At 39.4% G+C, this 25,065-nt stretch overlaps 1 protein-coding gene across 1 annotated transcript in view; it reads right to left on the bottom strand.

Annotated features, from left to right (window-relative positions):
• The window catches only part of GNAL (G protein subunit alpha L), a 195,966-nt gene that overhangs the window by 110,902 nt on the left and 59,999 nt on the right, over positions 1 to 25,065 (bottom strand). The window contains 3 exon segments of the mRNA XM_055799779.1: positions 10,800 to 10,919; positions 11,103 to 11,157; positions 12,014 to 12,086. Of these exon segments, the coding sequence (XP_055655754.1) occupies positions 10,800 to 10,919; positions 11,103 to 11,157; positions 12,014 to 12,086 (248 nt within the window).

Genomic DNA, 25,065 nt, shown 5'->3' with positions numbered 1-25,065 from the left:
TCAATTTAAGGTAAATTATCTGTGCCTGAAACCTTTCCTTCTGCACAGAAAGTTATGCCAGTGCAGCCTACTGTTCAGCAAGCCTTTTAAAGATATTATTATTAAAAAAAAACACAATATGAAAATGAATCACAGTGATTATTGAAAAGACCTACTGTTCACAGCTTAATAGCATCCAGAGAACTGTCACTTATCTGAAAAAGATTTTGCTTATTTCAAGTTTTGTGCCAATCTCTAACCTACACAACTTTTCCCACCCCCAAGAAAATCCATAAAAGTGCTCAGCGACCTCCCAAATGTAAATTTAACAAGAAGAAATGATTCGCTTGTTTTGTTTTTCAACTGAAAGTATTTGTGATTTTGATATTAATACCACTGTGCAACCGGAAGCTCAGCTATGAGCTCAACTGGAATGCTGTGCTAGCAGTACATTAAGGTTGACATATATCTGTATGTTTAAGCCTTTGCAAGATTAGAACCTAGGAAATACATTTGTTTAGGATGACTTCTGTATTTATGGAATATTATACTTCTTGCCAGGCTTTCGTTCATCAGTGAGAAGCATCAAAACCTGTTCTGTGGAACTGAAAGCCAAGAATGAAATTTAATCCCCTATTTCTTCAAAATAAAAGCGAAAATCCTCTGCAGTTTGAATGGCTGTATCTCAGAAACGTCAAAAGCCATCTTCCTCTACTAATGTGATGTTAAATCCATACAATTATTTTTTTAATTATGATGTCTCACTTATGTACTCCCTGACTAATTACTCTTTTGGTCCGTAATATACCATAAAAGCACATTTAGTTTGCTGCTGTTAAAATCTACAAAGAAAATCAGCAGATAACAACAATGATTAAGCACGGTAACCCTAGGGGTGCAAAAATAAAGCTCTACTGTTACCCTAAATAAGCAAGTCTGCTCTTCCCAAAAGGAACAGGCAACACTGACAGCTTGAGAAGGAAGGACAAGCTAAAGTTCAAGTTAAGAGGACACCCGCCCACCAGAAAGAACATTCTCACTCAAACGATTCAGGCTATGGATCCTGCCCTGAAGCCTCACTCTTCCCATGATACCTGGTAATGAATGACATGGTTTCAGCAGCAAGTGAAGATAGCTGACCTCTCCCACTCTCAATGACAAAACAGAAGTGACTATATACTTGTTGCATAATGGTTTGGCTTTTTTTTCCCATTTACATTTCTCCTCCACCTTTTCTTTTTGCCTAGGGTCGGAAACTCCTCAAGGCACACAGCCTGCACCAAAGGCAGCCTGGAGCTGGCTGACAACCATGTCCTGCTGCTATTCGTGGTCAGCTGTAGGAGTGCAGGCAAGGGGCAGTCAGCTGTCTGTACAGAGGGAAGTGAGGATACACTTTCCCCTATTTTACTGAACCATTCTTTGCCTTTTCTTGTTTTCCTACCTGACAGTTCTTAAATTTGATATTATTTAGCTCCTATGAAAGAAAGTATGTGGGTGCATGTTAAGAAAAGAATGATCTGCACAGCTCTGTCACTTAACATCCTATGGAAGTGAGGGTGGACGTGATCAAAAAACGTTCATCAAATTAACAGAACTAAGAGGGCTTGCATATCTTTAGACTATTTTATCTTGCTAAACAATTTCACAGTTCAAGGCAGTGGGATAATTATTTGCATTAAAATATGTTTAAGTCCTACTGACAGCAATAAGAAAACTCAAATGGAATGAATTGGCAGAGGTATCAGAAAACGTTTACTTTTAAAACATTTAAAAGGCAAAGTTAATCTCTAATGTCGACATAACAGACAAATATTCCAATATTCTTCTTGCCTAAGGATAAATATCCTTTCAAAACATCCAGCATAGGTTTTTAAAACAAATGCTAGTAGATTAATTACAAGAGTGCAGTTTAAACCAACCAAAATTAATCTACTGATTTAAAGCAAAAAACCATAATCTGCATGCTTCAAGTGATAGCTGGCATGCTTACAGCCAGAGGTAGCTCTGTTCCAAGAAATTATTGCAAGAATTTCCAAAGTGAAAGACAATATAAACTTAAAACCACGTTGTACAAATTACATTCTCCTCCTGACTCCTTTTAAAGAGAATGTCCTGGAACTTGAATCAAAACTCTTCAGCTACAGAAAAGCAAATTATTACATGAAATAGGTGGCAGAACAAATCCATAAACATTTTACAGAAACTTTTAGCAGTTAAATGCAAATGTGCATTGTTCTTGCCTTTCATCTGCTTTAAAGTCCTATTTACATTTATTGTAAAGAGCTTCTTAGATACTCTGGGGAAAAATAAATTCATAGTAATTCTTGGGTTTCTACTTATTTACTTCACTGTATGCAAGGTATATAATACAATCTTCTGCTCACACTGTTTTAGCTTGTTCTCTATTATGCAGCTCAGGTTGCTACCTTCTGCAAACAAAATAACCCATCTGTTGATGCAGACTATATTGACTTTAAAAAAGATAATCCACTGTTGACAATAAGTACAAGCCATGGGTGAAGCTATGGATGTGGTTAAAAAAAAAAAAAAAAAAAAGCAAAAGTCTAAGCTGGCAATGCTCAACACTGTTTCAGAAACTGAAGCTAAAATCTCATCATGTGCTGAAGTAAGGGGACACAGCTCTTGCTGTTGTGCAGCTGAACACTCCTTTGAAATTCTAAATAATGATGCTATTACTATTTGAGTAGGTGATAACCCCTGTTCCATAGGTCTCCACTGGCTACAGTGACAATACACATGCATATGATTTTTCCCTGACCCCATTTTTATCATGGCCACTAAAATAAAAAAACAGACTCTCCCTCACTAGGAAACACACTACTTTTACAGACCACTCAAAAATAACAAAAGCAGTACATCAACCTGCTATCTTTGGCCTAAAAGATTAAAATAATTAATTAATAATGAGGACAATTGTGATGAAACATACTCTGCTATATTTACCTTTTCTCCGGCTGTGACGGAAAATCTTTTTAACGTAGTTTATAAATAATGACAATACATTAAATATTTCACTACCCTTCCTCTGAAAACTGTCACTTGTGAAAGTCTGAAATGTTATCATCCCCGGACTAATTGGACAGTGTGTCTTCATTAAAAGTGTGACTACCCTTTGCCTGTATTTACATTTACTTTCACTATAATTCAGTTTGATTTACACATGAGGGAACAAACAAGCAAAGTTCTTGCAAATGTTTTTAAGTGCATGTTAAATTTTAATAAACTACGTACTAATTCGTAATTAAATCTTCTAGAGATTTCAATGCAACTCAACATAAGTGCTAAAAATGGCAAGAATTTCTCTCCTGTTTCTTCCCTGAAGGAACACTAGGAACCAGGATCAGTTTGTTATTCTGGCCAGGCTACTACACTCCGTCAGGCACCAACCTAATGACCAATGCTACTCCGTCAGCTGTTTCTCTGAATCTTACCACCTCGGATGAAGAAGGACTGACGCCACCTGCACATCGCAGAACTGCTTTTGGAAGATACCCTGGCAGCCGCCACAAGTTGCAAAGGAATACAAAACCGCAGCCCCCCCTAAGCAACCACAGTTTTAAAAAAATGCTTCAGACACCCATGGCCAGTACAAAAATAAGGATAGTACGGGCTTTAATTTATTGCTTCTGCCTTTAATTTAAATTAGGGTATACACTGAAAATTACCTGATGAACAGAAGTATTCTAAAGCTCATAAATGATTCTTTAATGCATTTGTGGTTCTGTGAGGAAAATCAGTCACTCCTACTTAAAATGATAATTCAAGTTATTAGTCTTCCCACTGAATCAAATCAAATATCCAGATTTAGATATAAAAATATTTTTATCCTTGTAAAGTATGATAGAAGTATATGAAATTTTCAGCTAAAATTGTAGCAAAATAAGGCAGAATGTGACATGTATTATTATTTATTTACAGTATTTGTCTGGACGCTAGCTTGACTTTCAAAAAAACTCCAACTACTTTGTATTCACAGGTACAAAACTCAAACTAGTATCAGTAAACGTCAACAATTTTGGAGACTATGGCAGTAATTTAAATTTTAGTTAGCAGTAATAGTAAATGACAATACGTCTCCAGTTTCACAGTGAAAGTCTCTGTGTTGTGTGATGATAATAAATAAGGTAGTCTGGATAAAGTGTGAATACCACTTTGCTATCTGGGAAATCAGATTCACATTATAAGATAGCAATCATTTAATTTGGTGTTACTATAATGATGCAATATTGAATGTAACACTGCACTTGATTCATAAGAAGCATTGTTCGTAAGACTTTCTCAAATAATTGTCTTTTCAGAATTAAATTCACTATTTTACACTGTAAGCTATGCAAAAGTATGTTCTAAAAGAGGCAAATGCACGTGGAAAAGGTGAACTTTTTCTGTATATTTCAAAGTTGAACCTGTCCTTAAAAATATTGAGATAGGAAGATCTAGAAACAAACACAAAATTTGATACCTGTTTCTTTTCATTTTTTTCTGAACACATATTACATTTCTTAACTGTGGATCATTTGTCATTAGGTACAGGACCTCCTATGGCTCCCAATCTCAGTATTTCTACTTTAATTGTTGGGGGCCTAAGTAGATCCCTGAGCTCCTTTCCTGGAACACAAATTTAATTATTTACTTATCATAAGTATGAACAGTTAACAGTTGTGGTTCAGTGAGCTTGGAACAAGGGGAGGAAGAAATATGTTGTTACACTTTTGTTAAACAGAGTAGTGTTTTACTACAGCAAAAACCCTACTTTATTTTTATGCTTGAACAGAAGGAATTCTTTCATCCTAAAACGCCCCCCCCCAACACAAACACAAACCATGTATTTTAAGAAAGAAATCCTGAGCCTCATAGAAGAGCTGTACTTTACGCAAACGACTCCAAGTTTAGACCCAGTTGTGTTTTCAGTAAAATCAGAATATTTATTAAAGGATTAAAATAAAGGAATTCAAGAAAACCATGGTGGAATTTTACACTTCCATATACAGTGTAGTTCCAGCACATATTATCAATTTGAGAAGTTTGGGGATATGTTGGTTTAGGGGTTTTTTTTTTTCTTTTTTTTTCTTTTTCCCCAAATTTGCCCTATACTTGCTTGTAGGATGATCCCAGTTATAGTTCTGTATTTTTGAAACTCCACAGTTAAAGTAATGACTGATTATTTCTGAAAGCAGTACTGGATTGACTGATCCATCAACAGCAAACTTAATGCTTACAGAGAGTAAGAACAAAATAATACCGAACACTGAAGTATATTCTTAATCTCACATAAGAAATGTTTGCAATTTTCTATTTTAACATTGACTAATGAGAACACTGGGGACTTCACTTGCTGATTTAAGGAAAACCAGACATGCTTATGCTACATTTGTATGCAAGTAGGCATTTCATATGGAAGAAAAGGTATACTGGGCATCAGCAGAATCTGCTCTTAACATGAAAACAGCTCAATTTCAGTATCTGCTGTTAATTAATAGTTAGTATACAGCATAAGAACAAGTGCTATCACAAGAAAGAACTCTCACCTGTTACCTAATTCTCCCTAGTATCCACTACTTTTCTATATCAGTTCTATTGACAGTTTTAACCTTTGTGTGAAGACTGAGGAGTTGCCAACAACTACATTAGCATACGCAGCATTTTAAGCTGTCTTTCTCTGACAGCCTTCTCCATTAGTTTTTCAAGTGTTATTAATTCAGGGAAGTAATAATGTTGTTGGACCTATACAACTGAATCATTATCTGGCCTTCCAGATCCTTTCCATGTTTGTGAGAATAAGACCAAATGAAGAATTACCAGTGTGCATCTTAGACTACAACAAACGCAAATGAACTGATTTTTAAAAGTCTAATTGATTTTTAAAAGTTAATGTTGACTTGACACTGTAGTAATGTTAAGTATCACTATCACAGGTAATTATAAAAACTTGTGGCTGTTCAATCTACCAAAATGGTAAACAAAGGCCTGAAGTAAAAATCTAGATAGAAAGAAAAATCAAGTGAAGCCATTTGAGTGGCAGTATCACCGCATTCTCTTTTATTTGATGATGTTTTAATGTAAAACTTTGTATATTTTCACACTCCTGAGAAATGGAAATATTGCAAATTATTTGAAAATCCAAACATGTAAGATGATGCTACTTTGTAACTCCTTTGGGTTACATCAAGTACTTGTAACCAGGAAACTTAAACAATTTGTGATCAAATAGGATATTAAAGTCACAGCATTAACTGCATAACCCAAGCAAGTTTAACTATATATGAATCATTTTTATCATGTTTTTTATCTTTTATTTAAGTATTTATTCAGGATAAAGATTTTCTATAGCCCCATGACACACTTCACTTGAGCAAGATTTCCAGTTACTTCAAACATTGAGACACACTCTGTGAAAACTAGCCCTCACCAGTTGTCAACACCAGCTTGAATCTGAATATCAGGTCTAAGAAAAATGTGAAAAGCCTAACAGAAGTCTATGTAACTTCAAATTCTGACCAAAACCCAATTTTTCTCTCTTTCTATTCAAACAGTAAAGACACAAGAAAGTCCTGATTTTTAAGGAGAAAATGTGGAAGAAAATTAAAGTCATCAAATCGAACTCAAACTGCAGTATCTGAAAATGCAGAGCAAACCACATATCAGATTAATCTAAAGTAGTTTCCTTGTCAATGCCTACGTTAACATTTCACATTTAAAAGCTAAATTAAAGAGTTTGCCTAATAGATAAAATAGCTTTTAAAAATTATTTTCAAAACTCACATTTTAAAATCAGCACAAGGGACTACATTTGCACAATTCACTGTTTCATGAAGGTTCAAGAAAATACATTGCCTCTCTAAAACGTTCTTAGCAAAGGAAAAGTAATCTTCTGAAAATTCTCCCTTGTCTCCAAAACCTGGGTGAAGTGTTTAGATGTTCTCTATTAAGCAAATGATTTACGTTCATTGGTAACTGGTTTGTATAGTCAAACACTTGACTATGGAAGTGGTGGTAGCTAACTGACTACCTGCTATATACCTACAGGTAACTGATCAGATGAGCTCGATCCAAGACATATCTTATGAAAAGCAACTTAAATTAACTACATTTTTGGGGAAGACAAAGGGTAAAGGAATTACGTACCGAGTGGCTTTGTAGTGCCCACCAAATTCAAGTACTTTATAAATACAACTGAACTTGAGTAAACACACGCTTACATAATACACCATGTTTTTCCACAGCTACCAGCATAATATGCCCTTAATATGTTCACTCTGATTACAAAGGACAAAATAAATCCCCATCAATAAAGGATTAAAAATGGTGCATGTCAATTCCTGTTAACTTTAGCAAATATCAATCAACACTTTGCCAAAAATAATGAAACCTTTCAGTGTGCGTGCTTCCATTTCTGTTGTAAAGCCCTTCTGCTGATTCCAACCTGGAATATGGAATTCAGATAGCATCTAAACTAGTCATCAGATGAAAATTTACCTTGATTCCTTTCATGAATTCCACAAAGAAACTACAGTGGGTACTTGCTTTATTCACATTTATTAACTCTGTAAAAACTGTAGCGCTAATTTTTGCGATTTCTAGAATTAGACCACATCAGTCACCCAGGAATTTCTTCATAAAAATTTTGTAAAGTCTTTTAATAAAAGCCATGAAAGGCAACATGAAATTACAAAAGAAATCAGGAAACCTTTGATTTTGCTTTACATCAACTAGATAAATCATCAATGCAGCGCAACTAAATCAAATTAAAGAATAATTTTTTAAAAGTAAGTAAAACTATTGGGGGGGAACTCAGGCTTTTAAATGAATGTTAAAAGGCTGTAAAGAGAAAATAATTTGTTTTAAAATTTGTATCACTACTAAGTAAGATGTTCTGCTTACATTTTGTAGAAAGCTATGCAATTAAAAAAACAGCCAAGCAAAAACCCAAAATACATATCTGAGTCTAAACGTGAATCCCATCCTTACTCAAGTTCTTGGAATTTCAGTCATAAATTGCAATTAAGAGTATGATTTCACCCACAGGAAATCAGTATTTTCAAATCCACTTAAAGGACAATTTTCACAATTAAATGCATATTAGTTATTTTGTATGCAATTTAACAATGTCTATTCAAGCATACCAAATATGTCACAAATATAGTTAAATTAGTGCCTCATGAGTGTTGGTCATATTGTGCCATCAGTGAAGCTTTTGCATTTCATCAGGGATCTCTCTTTAAAGACTCATGATACAGTGCAGTCATTTTCCCCACACTCTGTGTGCAATGTATTTGAAATGCATCTTCAACTAAAATACATTGATTTTTATGACGAAGTTTACATGGCTAACATCATCCAAAAAACCCCACATCTGTAACTCATATTGCAACACTAAGGGCTATGTCTTTAACAGCTCATTACCATCCACATTGTTAAAAACCTTAAAATTGTCTCTTCCTTCATTCAAAGGAAGAAGGGTAAACCTTGTCACATTTTAGAATGTGCCAGAATTTACCCCAGAGGCAACACCTAAGCACTGCCAAAGTCAGCATTTTTTCCTTTACAACTGTTTTTCAGTAGGGACGATACAACTGCAAGTCTTGAATGTCTACTGATAAGTACTGTATTGGTTTCTCTGGCTCAGAAGGCCTTATTCTATACATCAGCTATCAATTAAGAGAAGCAGTAAAGCCTAGCAAAGGATTCGTTATTGATTACTACCCAAGTATTTATTTTTATATTTGTTCTTATCCAAAAATACTAAATGGGTCGAAAGTTATTTCGGCTGGAAACTTAGTTTTACTTTAATTTATCATTTACTTAAACTGGAGTAGAATCAAGCCCTGAAGCACGACAGCACCTTCCCCCCCCCCCCCCCCCCCCCCCCAAATCTGTCTTGCTCACGCATTTTCCTGGAGACAAGTAACATACCAAACCACCACCAACAAAAAATCAAAATTTAGCCAGACTATACATTTTATAAATATGAAACCTATCAATTGAGCAGAGAAGAAAACAGGAGGCAAAGATGAAAGTGATACACAAAGTATATTTACTTCTAAATGAGCACTGATTTTTCTTTTTATAAGCTTGTAACACCTTTTTTTTTTTAAATTATGACTATTATTTGACACTACTTCAAAAAATGTGATGACAGTTTCAGAAATCCTACTCAATTAAAAAAGTTTTTTTTTTAATTTTAAAACAAAATGAACTTTGAATTGAGATTTTAAAATTAATTATTACTTGTTTCACAGTCCACTGGGTCCTGTTCTTTTCCCCTCCAAGAGCAATAAGTTTTCCCCTCTATAATATATCAGTGAATCACATTTGGCTAGATACAGTCAGCTGCTGTGAAAAAGAAAAATTTTTGTAAACGATAAAATGAAAATAAAAAATAACTCCAGCCCTATGAAAAGTCCACTTCAGTTTTCTTTTATCCCAGAAACCCAAAACCCCAGATGTACTATTGAGAACTGCAAAGGATATATGCCACCTTCTTTTTACTCAAACAGAGGTCGAAATTCCACCAACATCATCCCCCCCCAGCCCCCCAGGAGCAACAAATGCCTCAGAAGTGCAATACCTGCGTTAAGACAAATATTTCATGTCAAACTTGCATTCCATTTCTAAAAAGAGTTTCTCATTTTCACTAACTTACATCTACCAGTTGAGCAATTATGCAGTATGTGGGTGTACCTTGCAGTGGCTTTCTTAACATCTGCATTCTGTGTTAAATTCTAACTGTACAAGATGTCTGATATTTTTTCTTTATCTTGAACCTTCAAAGTGGTAGGTTTACCAGAGGCAAAACCACACACCAGAGAATATGAGTCATATAATAAAGAAACGACTCTTTCCCCTTCTCCTCCTTCCACCCTGGAGCTACAATAACCTAAAGACACTCTATTGTAAATGGCTTCTTTGGTAATATTGATAGCATGAACAACTCGCAATCGTTTAGCCAATGAATGAAGATGTTTTTAGTCCTTGCTGTATCCATAACAAATTGCTCTCAATACCATTTTAAGGCAAATTAAAAATTGTCCTACTGCAAAACCAGAATTCCTTATAATATTCAGATTGTCTATGCACTTGCTTTCATGTCATGCATAAACCATAAAACATTCTATGCATGTTATTATAAATAATAATAACACAAAAAGATAAAAATAATCACATATAAGATGCCTATGCAAGTTAATCTGACCGGTACCTCTCATTTGTCTACAACAGAGTATCTTCTATACAGAAATACTTAATTTTCTAGTGATTCCATATCAAAAGATGGCAACATTTACATACAAGTAAACCACTGCTCATGCCAACTACAATAAATACATCAGGAAGCATACCACCTTACTGGACCACCTTTTATGTGAGCTTGCACTCCAAAGTGCAGTAAGCATGGTAAACAACACTGGAACCACTCTATCCCTTTATATCCTTTTCTGTTGGTCGACTGTAACTCCCCAGACTGACATCCTGCATCTAATTCCAGGCAGGAAACCAGCTTTCAGCAAAGTCTTATTTGACATGTCAATATGTATCATTATACCAGAAATTTTGAAGAGAAGAACTAAATGCACAAACAGCATTTACAAACAGCAGCAAATAAATCAGTAACAAGAAAACCTTGCACCACTAAAACAGGTGCAACCACCACAGTCTCGTAAGAAAGTTAACCCAGTGGCAGAGCAGGCATAAGCTCTTCCCCGTGACCACCTTCCAAAAAGTTAAAAAACCACCGTTTCACTAAATCAAAGCGAAGCAGCATCTTCCCCCTTGAAGCACAATAAATCAGCAGTTTCTATTCTTACCTGTGTATAGTCAAAGTCAGAAAGAGGAGCTATACTCTTGATGTAGTCCATTCGAAATTGGTTTTCTGGGTTGGCCAATGGAACTGGGGGTATTAAAGTGCTCATAGCTGAAACTATAGTCTAGAATTGGATAAAACAAAAACAAACACATTAATCTGGATAAATCTAGGATACAGGATCAATAGAAGATAATCCAATCTGATCAGCAAAAAGGGATTTCTCTCAGCACAATCTTGGAGAGCACAATCCTTATCATTTCCAGTACACCCAAGCACTTAAGAACAGTATAAAGTATGTTCTTACCACAATCGCATCTTTAACATTTTTCCGAATATCCAGTATTTTCTGTTTCTTTTCTCTGCATTAAAACAGAAATATTAACACTTTGATTTTTTTCTTCCAAAGCAGTTCAGTCAGTTGCATTCAATCTTTTTTTTTTCACTGATCGCTTGTTTATCTGCTCTTCAATCATTACAACATACTAACTGAAAGGAACAGCAAGATAAATATATTTTTCTCCTTACCCCTTTTCTTGCATAGTATGAAGGGCAATGCACATTCATCCCTGAGATATTTTTTTTTAAACCAGACAATCACAGCCACATCTGCAAAGCCTTCCCTGATACAACTGGAAGTTATTCTTTCATTTCTACAGCATGCTGTAAACATGCTCTAAATTAACAACATGCAGTTGAAGGCCAACAGATATCTAAAATTAATGCTATGGATTAATAACAATTTCTGGCAAAGAGTTCTTCGGAGAGAAAATGCTGCAGCCTCAGAAAACAGCATGATTTCTAACAAACGTGTAAAATTGGTTTCAGTTTTACGCTAACCCAAATACTGGAAAAACAGCAGCCACTGTCATCCTGAATATGACTTGACATGTATTTTTGTATTACAGACAGATGCAATATTTGGTTATTTGCTTCTATGTAAAAAGTAGTCGCCATGTTGTTGCTACACAGGGGCCTGTCAAGCGCTGCAGTAGCAACAGTGTAAAATACAGTAAAGGGGCCAGAAGGAGAAAATGCAAATATACAATAGCAGTAATTTCCTTATTCTCACTCCCCTTCCTCCCCTCCCTCCCCCAAAACGCAGTGTCAAGCCACCAAAACACTGGGGATGAGAGGAGAAATTCCCTAGCCTACTGTGTGTTAACCTGTCTCCAACATTTAATGAAAAATAAGTCACAAAGCGGCAGTCATTCTTACTCTGAATTAAATCCATTGACATGCAGGATTCGCATTTGTTTCACAATAGTGCTTTTTCCTGACTCACCAGCCCCTAAAAGAGAAAGAAGGAAAAGGAGAACATTGTGACACACGGTTCAGGCTGGGGGTTTGGGGTCGGGTTTTTTTTTTTGGTGGGGTTTTTTTTTTTTTTTGGACGCGACAGCATCTCCCACCTCCGGCAGCGTTTCTGTATGTATGCATCCATGTGGCTCAGGCGCTGAGCTCAATCTGGGGACGTCTCGCATACTGCTCAACACACAACAGCCTACATTCTTCATACCTAAGGCACAGACATGTCCCCTCTCCGCTGCGCCCTGGCGCCCAGCCGGGCTGGGGCAGATGCCCCCATCCTCGTCCCCCTCTCCCCGTGTCCCCCACCTCTGCCCCCTTCCTCCTTACCCAGCAGGAGCAAGCGGTGTGTCGCTTTATAAGCCAGCCTCTCTTTCTGCAACTGCTTCTCTATTTTTTTGTTGGCTTCTCGCTGCGCTTTCTCATCGATACGCTGATCCTCCGTTTTGCTGTTGCCCAAACACCCCATAGCCGCTGCTTAGGATGGATGTCAAATCCTTGCCTTTACAGATTTAGTATTTACAAAGGGGGGTGGGGGGGGCGGGGGGGGTGGGGGGGTGGGGGTGTGGGGGAAGGCAGAAGACAAGTCTTTATATCCGTGTGTCCCCTGCGACGGCTTCTCTTCTCTTCCTCCCCCCCGGCTTGCTCGCATAAAATGGTCTCTGGCCGCGCTCGGATCGCCGCGGAGTGGCTCGGCTGGCTCCCCCGGAGAGATGCGGGGAGCGGGCGGCGGAGGCGGCCGTGCCCCGGCACGGAGGGGGTGGGGGGAGAAATCTGTGCAAAAATGCCTAACATGCAACGAGAGGGAGAAAAGGGCTCCTCCTGGAAACCAGCCGGGTGCCGCTCTCCTCTCTCCCTCCCCACCGCGCGCACAATCCCTATATTTCTCTGTAAAGGTCTATTTTTGTCTCCCTAACTCAGCACTGCCTCTTTCTGCGAGACCAGGAAACAGCCCGGCTACCGGCCCTACGCGCAGCGAAGCCGAAGGAGAAAGGTAAAAGCCGGACCGATCTACCTGGATCCTGCGGGGCCGCGGCCAGGCGGTCCCTGCCGCCCCCCCCGCCCCGGGCCGCCCCGCACCGCGCCGCCCCGCACCGCGCCCCTGCGCCGCCGCGCACGGCAGCCTCGGCCCCGCGGCCCGGCAGCGCTGCTGCCGCCAAAACCCGGAGCTGGCACCGCCGCGGCGGGACCCGCGGCCTCGGCCCTGCTGCCCCCTGCGGCGGGGCAAGGGGGCTCCGGGACGCGGCCCCCGGGGATCCGGGCTGTCCCGATATTTCCCCTCATTCCGCGGCGGTGCTGGACGGGCCTGGCGGCCGCCAGGACAAAGCCTGACGCTGCCAGGTCGGAAGCCCCGGCTGCCACAGGTGCTGCCTGCCACCCTCACCGGCCGCGGGCCGTGCCACCGGGTGTCCCCACCGGCAGGCGTACCTGCGCCTATAGAAAATGCACACATACGCACAAACACCGTGCCTTGGCTTGCTAATAAACAAAGTGGCCCTTTCCGTGAGCTGTCACAGCAGCACATAGGTGGCTTTTCTCCTCTGAATGCTCCACACTGTGTCAGCTGAACAAGAAAATGAAGCTGTCCCAATGGCTCACAGCAACGTTTACCCCAAACGTAGTCACACGCACACTACCACCACCACCACCACAAATCTCAACGAGAAACCCCTGTGTTTCTTCTTTCATTTACCACCCAGAAAACTACAGGTACTCCTTCTTGCTTCCCATCTCCCACCTTGCAACCCGGCACCTCAGTGCAAAAGCAGCGGTACAGCATCCGGCTCTTCCTGAACTTCCACTGCGGAGAAACCACCAGCACTACTCAAACGTGATCCCCAATTCACTGGGGCACAAAAGCACTAAAAGAAGGATGGAAATGACACCTCTAAAGTCTGAAAATAGTTTCAGCATTTCTCTCCAAATATTATTATTCCCCCAGACTTACGAAAATGGATTACTGAAAAATTAGTATTTTGATAGCTACATACATGTGCGAAATTCTGGCCCTGACTAAAATCAAAGAGAGACTGCCATCAACTTCAAACAAAGTATCATTTTTATCAAATGATACTCTCAAAGTCTTGAGATGCATGTGGCAAAAAGAAACTAGATTTTATGAGCAGAAGGATCTCCCTCCTCCCCCCCGCCCCCCCCAATTGCTCCCTCACTCTGGTGGGAAACACTAGGTCAAGGAAGAGGAACTGGTACTGTCTACTTGGAGCACACATCATAGGAAGGTGAAAAGGGCTGGATCCAGAAAAGAAACAGGTACTGCTCCAGCTGTGGTTGGGTACATGGAGTTTTCAGAGATGGCTGAATTCAACTGCCAGATACGTGTTTTTATGGTACTGCTTGATCTAGACTCTGGAAGCTGTTTTATCTTCCTTCTTACATAGGCGGTGTGGGGGGGTGGACAGACACGCTACAGATAACGAAGGATCTGCCAGGCTGAAATAGGCATTTTTAAGCATTACTGGACTGCATTTTTCAGAATAGACTACTTTTTTCCTAACTGGAGGGCAAACGCCACCTCAGATACAGGTAGGTTTGGAAGCACAGTTCAGGGTTACCGCTGTTTTTTGGAGGCTGTCAGGCACAGGATACATGATGAATGGCTTTTGTGAAGAGCAGTCATGTTTGCTCTCTGGTGAGGCCCTTTGAGGGCTCAAAACCGAACAGGATTGCCTAGAAATCACTAACTGGGTCTGGATTTTCATAGTTCTTAAGTGTCAAAATTGTACTTTATGATGCACAAGGTGTGCATAACCTTATTTATTTCCTATGTAAATAACTCAGTTTGGGACCTAAATCCCAAATCTGGCTAGTGTCAGTTGGTCCTAGGAGCTAAATCTGCCTTGTTTCTTTCCCTCCTCTCCTCAGCAGTTTTCTTTCTGCACGTACTAAAGTTGGGATTTTTGGTGCAGCTTTGTTCTCAGCTTTGAAAAGGCTCAGTGCCAATAAATAGGATTTGACAGGATCCTGGTATATCCTGCTTTTACCTTTCTCCAAAAGAGAGAAAGTGTTTCTCATTTCCTCTCTCCCCCTCGAAAAACCCCATGACCCTTTTGGGTCTCTTCCTCCTGAGAAAAGATCACAGAGTTCAAGAATGACACGCGCAAGCAACCTGTGCCCAGAAAAAACTTTTGGCTGCAATTATATTCCCAACCCTCACTTTGCTTTTCCCAAATACAGCACTTATCCTGACACATTCGAAACTACAAAATCCTAGAAACAATAATAAACACAAGGGAAGCTTTCACCCCTTTAGACACAGCATTCCACCCCCCCACCCCCCCCACCCCCCGACAGAAATCACAGCTATCACATGAATATATGACTCCTCTGCATGCAGACCAACCTAAACAGTGAGCATAATCCAAATACCTGTCTCTATAAAAGGTTTCAGCATCCTGCTTTACCAAAACAGCTTCTAGTACAAATTGTACATGTGAATAAAAACAAAATCCCAGGCAAGGGAAAGGAGATTCTTCCTGCTCTTCCACTCTCTTCCCAGGCAACCAACATGGCATCCCCCTCAAGTTCCTCGTCCTCGTGAGAATGAAGACTTTCACATTGCTTCTGCCACATCAGATCAGGCAACATATGTATACATATGTATACATTTATATATGCACATATATATAAATATAAATACACACTGAGTATGTACAAAAATAACATTCATCTTATGCTTTGTGCTCAAACTTGGTGTTGTCCCATTGTGAAACCAGGCAATACAGCATAAGCCCTCCTGGGGGGAAACCAAAGACACCTTTATTTCCTGCTTTGCTTCGCAAGTTCCCACCTCAGGCTGCATTATTTGTGAGTCTCAGGCTGAATGTTGGGGAGCCCAAGTTGCTTCCTTGAGGCCACGTTTGCATTCTTGAACAGAAAAGAATTGACAAACCAGTTGAAGCTAAGTTCGAGGAAACAGACATACTGGGTGGGGTGGCCACCCCTGCCACAAAGCCACGGTCTTGTGTCTCATGTCCATCCTGTTTGAGCTAAAGAGGAACAGAACCCCAGTGAGAAATAATGGGGAGTTCCTACAGATGCAACTCAAGAGACCCAGTTGTTCCTTGACCCTCTAAATCCAGAGCAGCATTGATGCAGAGCTTTTCCTTGCAAACATTAGGTAGGGGTGGAGAAAGTTTCTCTACAGAAACCCTGCAGACCCTTTGCAGACCATCTTTCCTTTACACAGCCTCTATGGTGGCTTTGGTTCTGTTTCTCAAAAAAAGAGCAAATGGAAAGACAGATGAAAACAAAAGCTTATGGGGGGAGCTAAGCAACTGGGAGAGATTCTTCCTGCTTGTCACTCTTCCTGCCTCAGCTTGCACATGAGTCTCTGAACTATTTGCATCCCTGCCCTCAAGTATGGACACTACACTAGGCGGGTAACGCTGTGGTGACCTGACCTGCTTCTCCTCACTGACCTCTCTTTTTTCAGGTAGCCCATCACTACATGTCAGGATATGCAGATATCCTAGTACCCATGTTTTTTACTCCACCTTATTGTCAAAGCATGGTCTGAAAAGAGGAAAACAGATCAGTATTTGCATAGGTATTCAAGAAAAATAATTCTTTCTTTCTGGTAATAAATTCTCGGTAAGTTTGTCTCTCTGCAGATGTCAATATTAACACAAAAGTACACACTCCCTGCAAGGCCACACTTGGATTTTTGTAACATCCATGAACCATGAACCAACAAAAATTACGACTCTTACTGCATTAAAAACACGAAGGGTCTAGAAAATACACAGTACGTGCTTTACAGAGAAGTGAATGTCACACGAAGAATTCTAACCTTTATCCTTTAGTTTAAATCAATGACCTCAAAAAAGTCATCAAAAGAATTTTGAGAGGAGCTTTTCTGTTTTAAGAAGCAGGATGGGAGAGATGCCTGAGAAGGTGATGTATGCATTTTCACAGTGATTGTGGACCTGAGCCTGAATTGACTTCACGTCTGTGGATAAAGGACAAACTCACTGATGCAGGAGAGTCAGGAAATGCTGAGGGGCATGGCAATGGTCTGAGTAGTTCCCTGGCTCCCTGACCCAGTTTGCTGTCCTCATTCCCATGCCATACTCCTTTTATTTGGCAGCTGTCATCATGTAACTCACCTGTCAGACCAACTTACCCCTCGCCTGCTCCTCTCCCAGAAACCACAATCCACCCCAACTCTGCAAGGCATAGGCAAGCAGTGAAAGGGAGAAAGCAGATGAAGTGATGCGGTAGAAGACTACGGACTAAAGGTAATAGAGTACAAAGAAAAAGAAAAGTTTTCCAAAGAAAAACTGCAGGCAGCAGCCCACAGAAATCACGATAGCCTTTTGCCCTGAGAAAGCATTTGTGAAGGGGAAGATTAGCTCCAATAAGGAGCCAGATGCTCCTGGAAGCCTGCATGGAAAAGTATCAGGTGAAAAGCAGATTTGCAGAATGATTGTGTTAAAGAGGACAATCCTCTTTCATTCAAGCTACTTATTCCTTATCCAAGCTAGTTATTCCTCATCCATGTCCTGCAAGGAAGCAGAGGTAAAGGGGAATTTCTGCTTTGGCCATCCCCATCAGCTCAGGGTTTCAATTTAGATCCTTGTTGGTAAGGAAAATCCCTTTCTATGAAGAGACTTGTGTGGCAGCAGTGCACACACATCCATCTGTCAGTACCAGAGGCAGAAGTTACTGACTGAAACTAGCGTAAATCCACCAAGGTCCTAATAATGTTTCAAGACTAAGTAACCTCGTGAGATTTAAATATTCCTACAATCAAGTAACACTTTTAAATAAAGTGACACGGATGCTTTTGTAATAAGCAAAAGGACAATTTCTCATCTGATGAATTTGTGAGATTATGAGATATGTTATGCTGTTAGCAAAACAGGAGGCACTTCTCTGCCAGTATCCCAGTTTATGGAGAGTTTCACTTGGCTGGACATGCAAAGGACATGGACATACCCCCTGCCCTCTTAAACTGAATATACAAAGTAATACATTTACATTTAAGGCAATGGAAAATTAGATCTAATCAGTTGTTTAGAAGAGTCCTTGAGATTAAATACATTTAAATAAAGCCAGGCAAAACATGCTAGTATCACCCCAATTTAGAAGTGAATTCATCAATAAAGAAAGAAGTCAGCTAGAATTATAGATGGAGTTGCTACTTTTAAAAACAAGGGGAAAAATCTATACAGGAGACATCTGCATTCTCTGCAACATGCTGACCAACATCTTGCACAGCTGTAACAGTGAAGCCAAATCATTTATCTGCAGTTTATAAAGGGTTTTATATGTCATACAGAATTTTGAACTTAATAGTAAATGCTCAGGTCGACCATCACAATCTCCCTATTTGGACGGGAATGAAAAACTGGGGGGAAACCCCTGTAAGGCACCAAACATATGTGAGATGTGCCTTAACCTTACCTTTAACTCTGAGGCACATGCCTCAGCATAACACTTGCCGTCACAGCATGTCTGCCTCCACCCCCACACATTAGACAACATTCTGCTGAGCTAGATAGTCTCTACATTCACCACAGACACACCTGACCCGTGATTTGCTTGTGCCTTTATCACCCTTCTGTCTTGATATAAATGTAGAGATACTCTTCAGTTTTTTCACTGTTGTTTAACTCCTCTGCTTGATAAATTTTTAGCTATCCCCACAAATGTCTGATTTTCAAATAAAGGAAGTCTCTGCATAGTTAAGTTACTGGCATTCAAATTCAAAATTATATTCTAATTCTTCTGAGTGCCTGCAGCAATCGTCAATGGTGAATCAATGGTGTCCCTCGACAGAAAAAATTTACAAATAAACACAATCTTTGCATACAACTACCTTAACATGAATCAAGGAATTCTATAACTGCAGCCACTGAGTGCATATTAATGCAATTCCAATACCCAGAAGCACTGGTAAGGTCGTAGGAACTAAGTCTGTTTCCTAACCTTGTTTAAGGATCCCAACATGTAACTACACACAAGAGTCATCAGTAAAAATTGGCTTCGAGAAATAATGTTGCCAAGATGTGTATAGCCTCACACACTCACACTCTGATTTCTATCAATATTTATTGCAGAAATACAGCTTTTTCCTGACTGCATCAGTCTGGACTAGCAAGTCCAGATAAAACATCAGAACTTACAGAATAACCAACCACACAGTGTTTTCCTCCTCATCCATCTCCTTTCTTAACCTATACATCTGGTTGTAACAAGTATTTGTTGAGTCACATTCCTCTTAGCCTTCTGTAGCACAGATCTTAAGTTTCCTATACGTATTTTTGCTCATAATTGAAGAGACATGACTTGATGACCCACGTGGTCCTTCCAAAACCAGGTGTATGTTGCAATTAAATTTCTATGCTTTCATGACATTACATTATTTATTTCTCTGGACAGATAAAGCAGTAGATATGAAGACTAAGCAGATAAATTACTTACCTAGATGACTATTCTATCTGCATACCTATGTGGGAGAGGGCAAAAACAATTGTAAACATACTGTGACCATTTCCTGGGAAATAAGTCTACTTACTCTATTCTCTTTCTCTTCTATTCCCTTATTCCCTGCTAGTCTCAAAATTACAATGCTATTCTGATGGAACCTTTATAGCATGAGTTAATGGAATTCAAACGCATATGATTTTATTCATCCTATTTTTACTAAAAAGCAAAAGTTTTTTTTTCCAGCAGCCACTGGGCTGTTTGTATAACATCAGTTAGATTCTTTGGAGCAAAGATTTGTTTAATTTATACTAAGGATCCAGAGTATGGATGAAATCTCACAGGATCACTTTGCTTGGGATGAAAGGTGATAAAAACTTCAGTGTGTGCATGAAGGAGAAGGGAGAAAGGTTGAAAAGTCCAGAAAACTTGCAGTCAAGGAGTAAGTCGCTTAATAATAAGGTACTGAGGAATCTGTGTTTTCTCACACACTTTGGGAAAGAAAAATTTGTTTCTAAAATACAAATGTATAATGTGAGAAAACTTCCTAAAACATGGCAACATTTTCTCTGGGTGTAAAGTTTCAGGTCGATCAACAATGGTGTCATGCTTCCATACCAATCTGCTTAATTACAGGTACATTTGTTTTAGTTTTGTGTTTGTTTTTTTTTTTAAACAGAACCATTCTAGCTTAACGCCTTCCAACCTCCTTGAAATTGTAAATCATAGCTTAAGTCCAAATGATGCAGTGCAATGCTATGCAGAATTATCACAGCAGCATCTGAGGTTAGCCATAGTACAAATGCAAAAATGGTCTAATCCAGCAATCTAAACTCACGCAGCTGTTCAGACACTGCACTGTATCTTTTAAAACACTCAGAGGGTTTTAAAAAGCATATAGCTGCTTGGAGTATTTAACAACTTACAACACCATTCACCTAGCCAACCAATTTGCCTACCAATCCTAAAACATTTGAAGGCCTTTAAACCTACCCATATGCAAGCTCTTCCTGCTCAGAATCAGCTACAGCGATCTGCCACCCACATCACTAAACACAATGACAAGATTGTGCTTCCATGTCTTTGCAGCCTATTCTTCGTAATATGCAAATCTTCAGGAACTGCATTCTGATCCTGATGCAACAGCACAAAAGCAATTGTCGTAAGAAACGGCTTAACCTGTCAGCAACACTGTCACCACAATTACTACCACTAATAAAGATATGATCATAATCTGCCACTAAAGGATCATTAGATACATTATGACTATTGTATTCTTTTACATAGTTCTTTTACATGGACGCTGACTGAGAACACTTGATCTAAATAAAAATAACCACTATAAACTTTCATTGACAAATCTGTTCTTAACCTTTAGACAGCTTAGGATGCTGCCTGCTCACGTAGGGAAAACCAGTTATTAATAGGTCAGCCCTGTGAAACATTTACCAGAAATACAAACTAGCATAAAACTGTATACAAAGACGAGAGCTTGGAAGAATACACACAAGGATTCTCTGTCTGAACATGTAAATGACAGATTAAAACTTCTCTGTACCATTCAAACGTTTGTGGTCCATATGATTTATAGTGTGTTTGTGAAGGGACAGCTAGCTGTACATTCAGAAAGACTCAAGAATTACATCTGTAAAAGGCACACAATACATGACATAAGTTTATTCTATGTCATTCATTGTTATATAATTTTATTGAGACTGCAGAAGCAAATGATGAAAGAAATAGCAAACTGCCAAATTTGAGTTGCTTGTGCATCTCAGATGCTGCTCCTCTGCACGCGTATACCATCACAGAGCCCTTCCCTTTGAAAGCTGACTTTCTGGATGTATTTCACCTCAGAATAACCATGAGCTGTCAGAGTGAACATTAAAAAAATAAAGCAAGCAAAACAAAAGAAAAAAAAAACCCAAACCCCCCAAAATGGAGACCCAGAACATCTCAAAGAAGGTATTCGTCATATAGAGAAAAATAAGTGTTATAATTACAGGAATTAATGGAAAAACATGAACAATATTGGTCACTTCCACTCAAAAAAAATGATCACAAACTGGCAGAAGTACAGAGGGATGAAGATGGTAAGAAAGGTCAGCTGGTATCAGAGAAGTAGATGAGGAACAACAGGGTTTATCAGACCAGGGATCCCTGTGGTTGCCTGCAATGATCAGGTGAAGCATGCAGCACACTGTGGCCTGCCTTGTCACCCTGGGCCACGAGGGCTGCAGCTTTCTGCCACAGCCAGCACACTGCAAGGACCACCAGGGCAATGTTTTACCGAGAACCACAGGTCCAGGCCGCTGGTTTTGCCTGTCAGAAACCAAAAGCATACCATCACTTTCCAGAGGAGTACCAGAGAGCTCGCCCATGACTAGAGAAAAGTATTTAATATACTACAATCTGAGCTGTTTCACCTAATTTAATCTGTCCCGAGATGCAGCGAGCCATGTGCAAATGATAGGAAAAATCAGTTTCAAGCCGCCAGAAAAGTCCGGCTCTCTAAGAGCACGACTGCAGAAAACAGCAGCGATACCCAGATGGGTCTGGCTCAGGGAGCAACACAACCGCCCCGGGGACAGAGGGGAGGTCCTGTCCCTCATCCCTCATGCTTCTGCCTTGTCATGGCAGGCTGCTGTTTCTGCCCTGGATGTCCGTCCAGGGGAGGGAAAGGAGGCTGGAGATGGCAGGCGTCCACACACCTTTCTGAGCCTGTTCCTTCTATTGTGTCAGCAAACAATAGCCTCCCGCCTAATCTGTGAATCTCCTCAGGCTGCCTTCATGCCTTTACCATACTGCTTCCCCAGCCCAAGTCACCTTCTCTGCTATTTACAGCTCTCTGAATGGTCAGATTATTCCTCTGTATGCCCCGCAAGAAGGTAAGCAGAAAGGAGAAGATTAGGCACTCAGTCAAGTGCCTAAATTTTCAAGTTTAACTTGGTTACTTTCCATATGTTGACTCCAAAATTTTGTGTGATTTACAGCATGAGCTGATGGCTGTCTTCTGTAAACCACACACAGCACAGAGCCAAAAATTAACACAAAAAACTGATGCTGTGGCAAAATACTTCCAATACTGCCAAATTCTGTTTTTCCTTTCCTGTGGACTGTTAGTAATTTCAACTGCCTATGGAAATCTGAATGAGTGTTGGTATACAACTTACGTTACATGTTTAGAGTTCACATTTACAGCCACGTCATCGCCATGAACTTCTTGAATGTGTAGTAATCCTTCTTTTCTGTGCCTTTTTGGAATATACTGAATAGACAGGCTGCACTTCAAAAATTCAGAATATTGACAGACATAAAAATACAGATGCTACATACCCTTTAAGTGACTTTTTTTTTTGTTGTTCTGAATTTACTATCAGATTTTAAGAACTAGATCTTAGCAGGTGACTGTTCTAATTATTTGTTATTGAAATCATGATGACAACCTAAAAAGTCATTCTTTACACTGACCAATACTCTGGAAGTATTTGGATTACCTATAAGCTAAGCAAATCCATGCTATAGTACCTATGTATAATACTAAAATAATGTCTTTTTTTTTTACAGCTTGCTCTATTCCAAATGTACACTATGGCAGGTTTTTAATTTTTTTTTTTTTTTACTTGGCACACAAAAACCTTGACACCAGATTAAAATATTATTATTACATATGCCAAAATTTATGCTTGGAATCTGCTCACTTGAAAATTTTGTCAGTTAATATCATATCAATGATAATAAGAGAAACCTTTGATACAGGCCACACAGAAAATCTGCTATAATCATGCATAGCAAAGACACGATGTTACATCCAGTAAGGGTTAAAACCATACACATTATGCAAAGCTCTATTATCAATAACAGTTTTAGCCAACCGCAGTGAAAACAATGGACTCTTATAATATAATAAATCAAACGTGGGGTGCAGTGTATCTCATGCTAATGCAGTTGTTTAAAATCTAAGAATTAGAAAAAATATTCTATTATTATCTAATCAATTCCTCCCTTGAAATGCCTATTTCTCTTCACAAACTATAAATGGATTCAAGGTGAATTCATCTAGAGATCTAATAGTCAGTGCTCAGAAATCACTGTGAAATGGAAATAAAGGTTACTAGCAGGAAATTCAGCTAAGCAACTGCACTGCATGGCAGCAAGCCAGAATGAGTGTATTCGCAGTGATGTGTTAACTTGGAAAGTAAAGGCACAGAGCTGGTGACCAGCAAATATGACTTGCTGGTCACCAGCAAGTGAAAGAGCTTTTGCACACAGTTTAGCACCTCTGCTCATGACCAATCATTTTTAGGGGCATTAATGAATCCACTTTTTTTTCATAAGAAGGTAACGGTAATACATTTTAATGCTCTTCTTCACTTCAACAGGAATAGTTCTTTCAATACAATGCTGTTCAACTTGGTCAGTAAGCCATCTGATGACCTCAGGCAATGAGAAATTCCACGTGGTCAAGGAACTCACATCCTCAAATCTCATGAAACAACCCCAGCTTCAGTGCTGCTTCACAAAGGTGTAGAGAGCCCCTGGAAGAAAAATGCTTCAACTGCAAATGACCCTGTATCTATTTACTACAAGGATTGTGACAATAAACTATTTTTTTCAAAAGCTGGCATCTTGACGTTTTAGAGTGACATGATTCTTCCCCCCCTCGATTTTACCACAACTACAAGTTAATACAATTTGAATACAATGCTTTATATGCACTGATGCCAATACATATAATTAGCATTTACCTATCAACACCGTCCAGTAAGCCTGAATTTTTCTTAAAATAAAATAAAAATCAAGCAGCAGATAATAACTGATCCTTTCTCCATGTAGAATTACGTAAGTAAAAATCCAAGGTAATAGGTATGTTGTTGGTTTGTTACTGACAACACACATATGCACAAGAATTTTCTGCCTTTTGGTATGAATTTACCTCTTATGGCTCTGTTTCCTATACTTTTAGGATTATTCTTTCTTTCTGTCAAGCCCTTCACCTCCTCTCTCCCCCAAAAGAATACCTCATCAATAATAAACCTTTGCTCCATCCATGCACCTGCCCCATGTCTGAATGAATGTTTCTCCACCACATCAATGGCATATACTGCATCCAAGTTCAGAAGTAATCACCTCATGAGTTTTAAATTTAGAAATTAAAAGATCAGATGAAAACTAAGCCTTTAAAAGTTTTACTTTATCAGAAAACTAAGCTATACACAGTTCTCTGGACCGACCTGGAAGGGTAAATCAGAGATTAGCCCTGTTGTTACTGCCCTGGGCTCTGGCAGTGCAGCAGGACCACTCATACAGCCCAAAGTTGCAGCACTGCTTTTTAGGAGGGAAACTCAGGAATGGGGTATTTTGATGATGGCAGCAGCCTGCTACTGGTTACCAGCTCTTCTGGTAGCCTGGCAATGTTCAAGAGAATTCATTTAAAGTAAGAGTCATAACTAATCCATCAACTTTATCATGGACTCACCACTACTCAAATGCTGATAGAGTACTTACCTTGA

The sequence above is a fragment of the Falco peregrinus genome, chromosome 3 (genome assembly GCF_023634155.1).
Source record: "Falco peregrinus isolate bFalPer1 chromosome 3, bFalPer1.pri, whole genome shotgun sequence".
Classification (NCBI taxonomy): Eukaryota; Metazoa; Chordata; class Aves; order Falconiformes; family Falconidae; genus Falco; species Falco peregrinus.
This window is presented reverse-complemented; position numbering and strand designations above follow the sequence as displayed.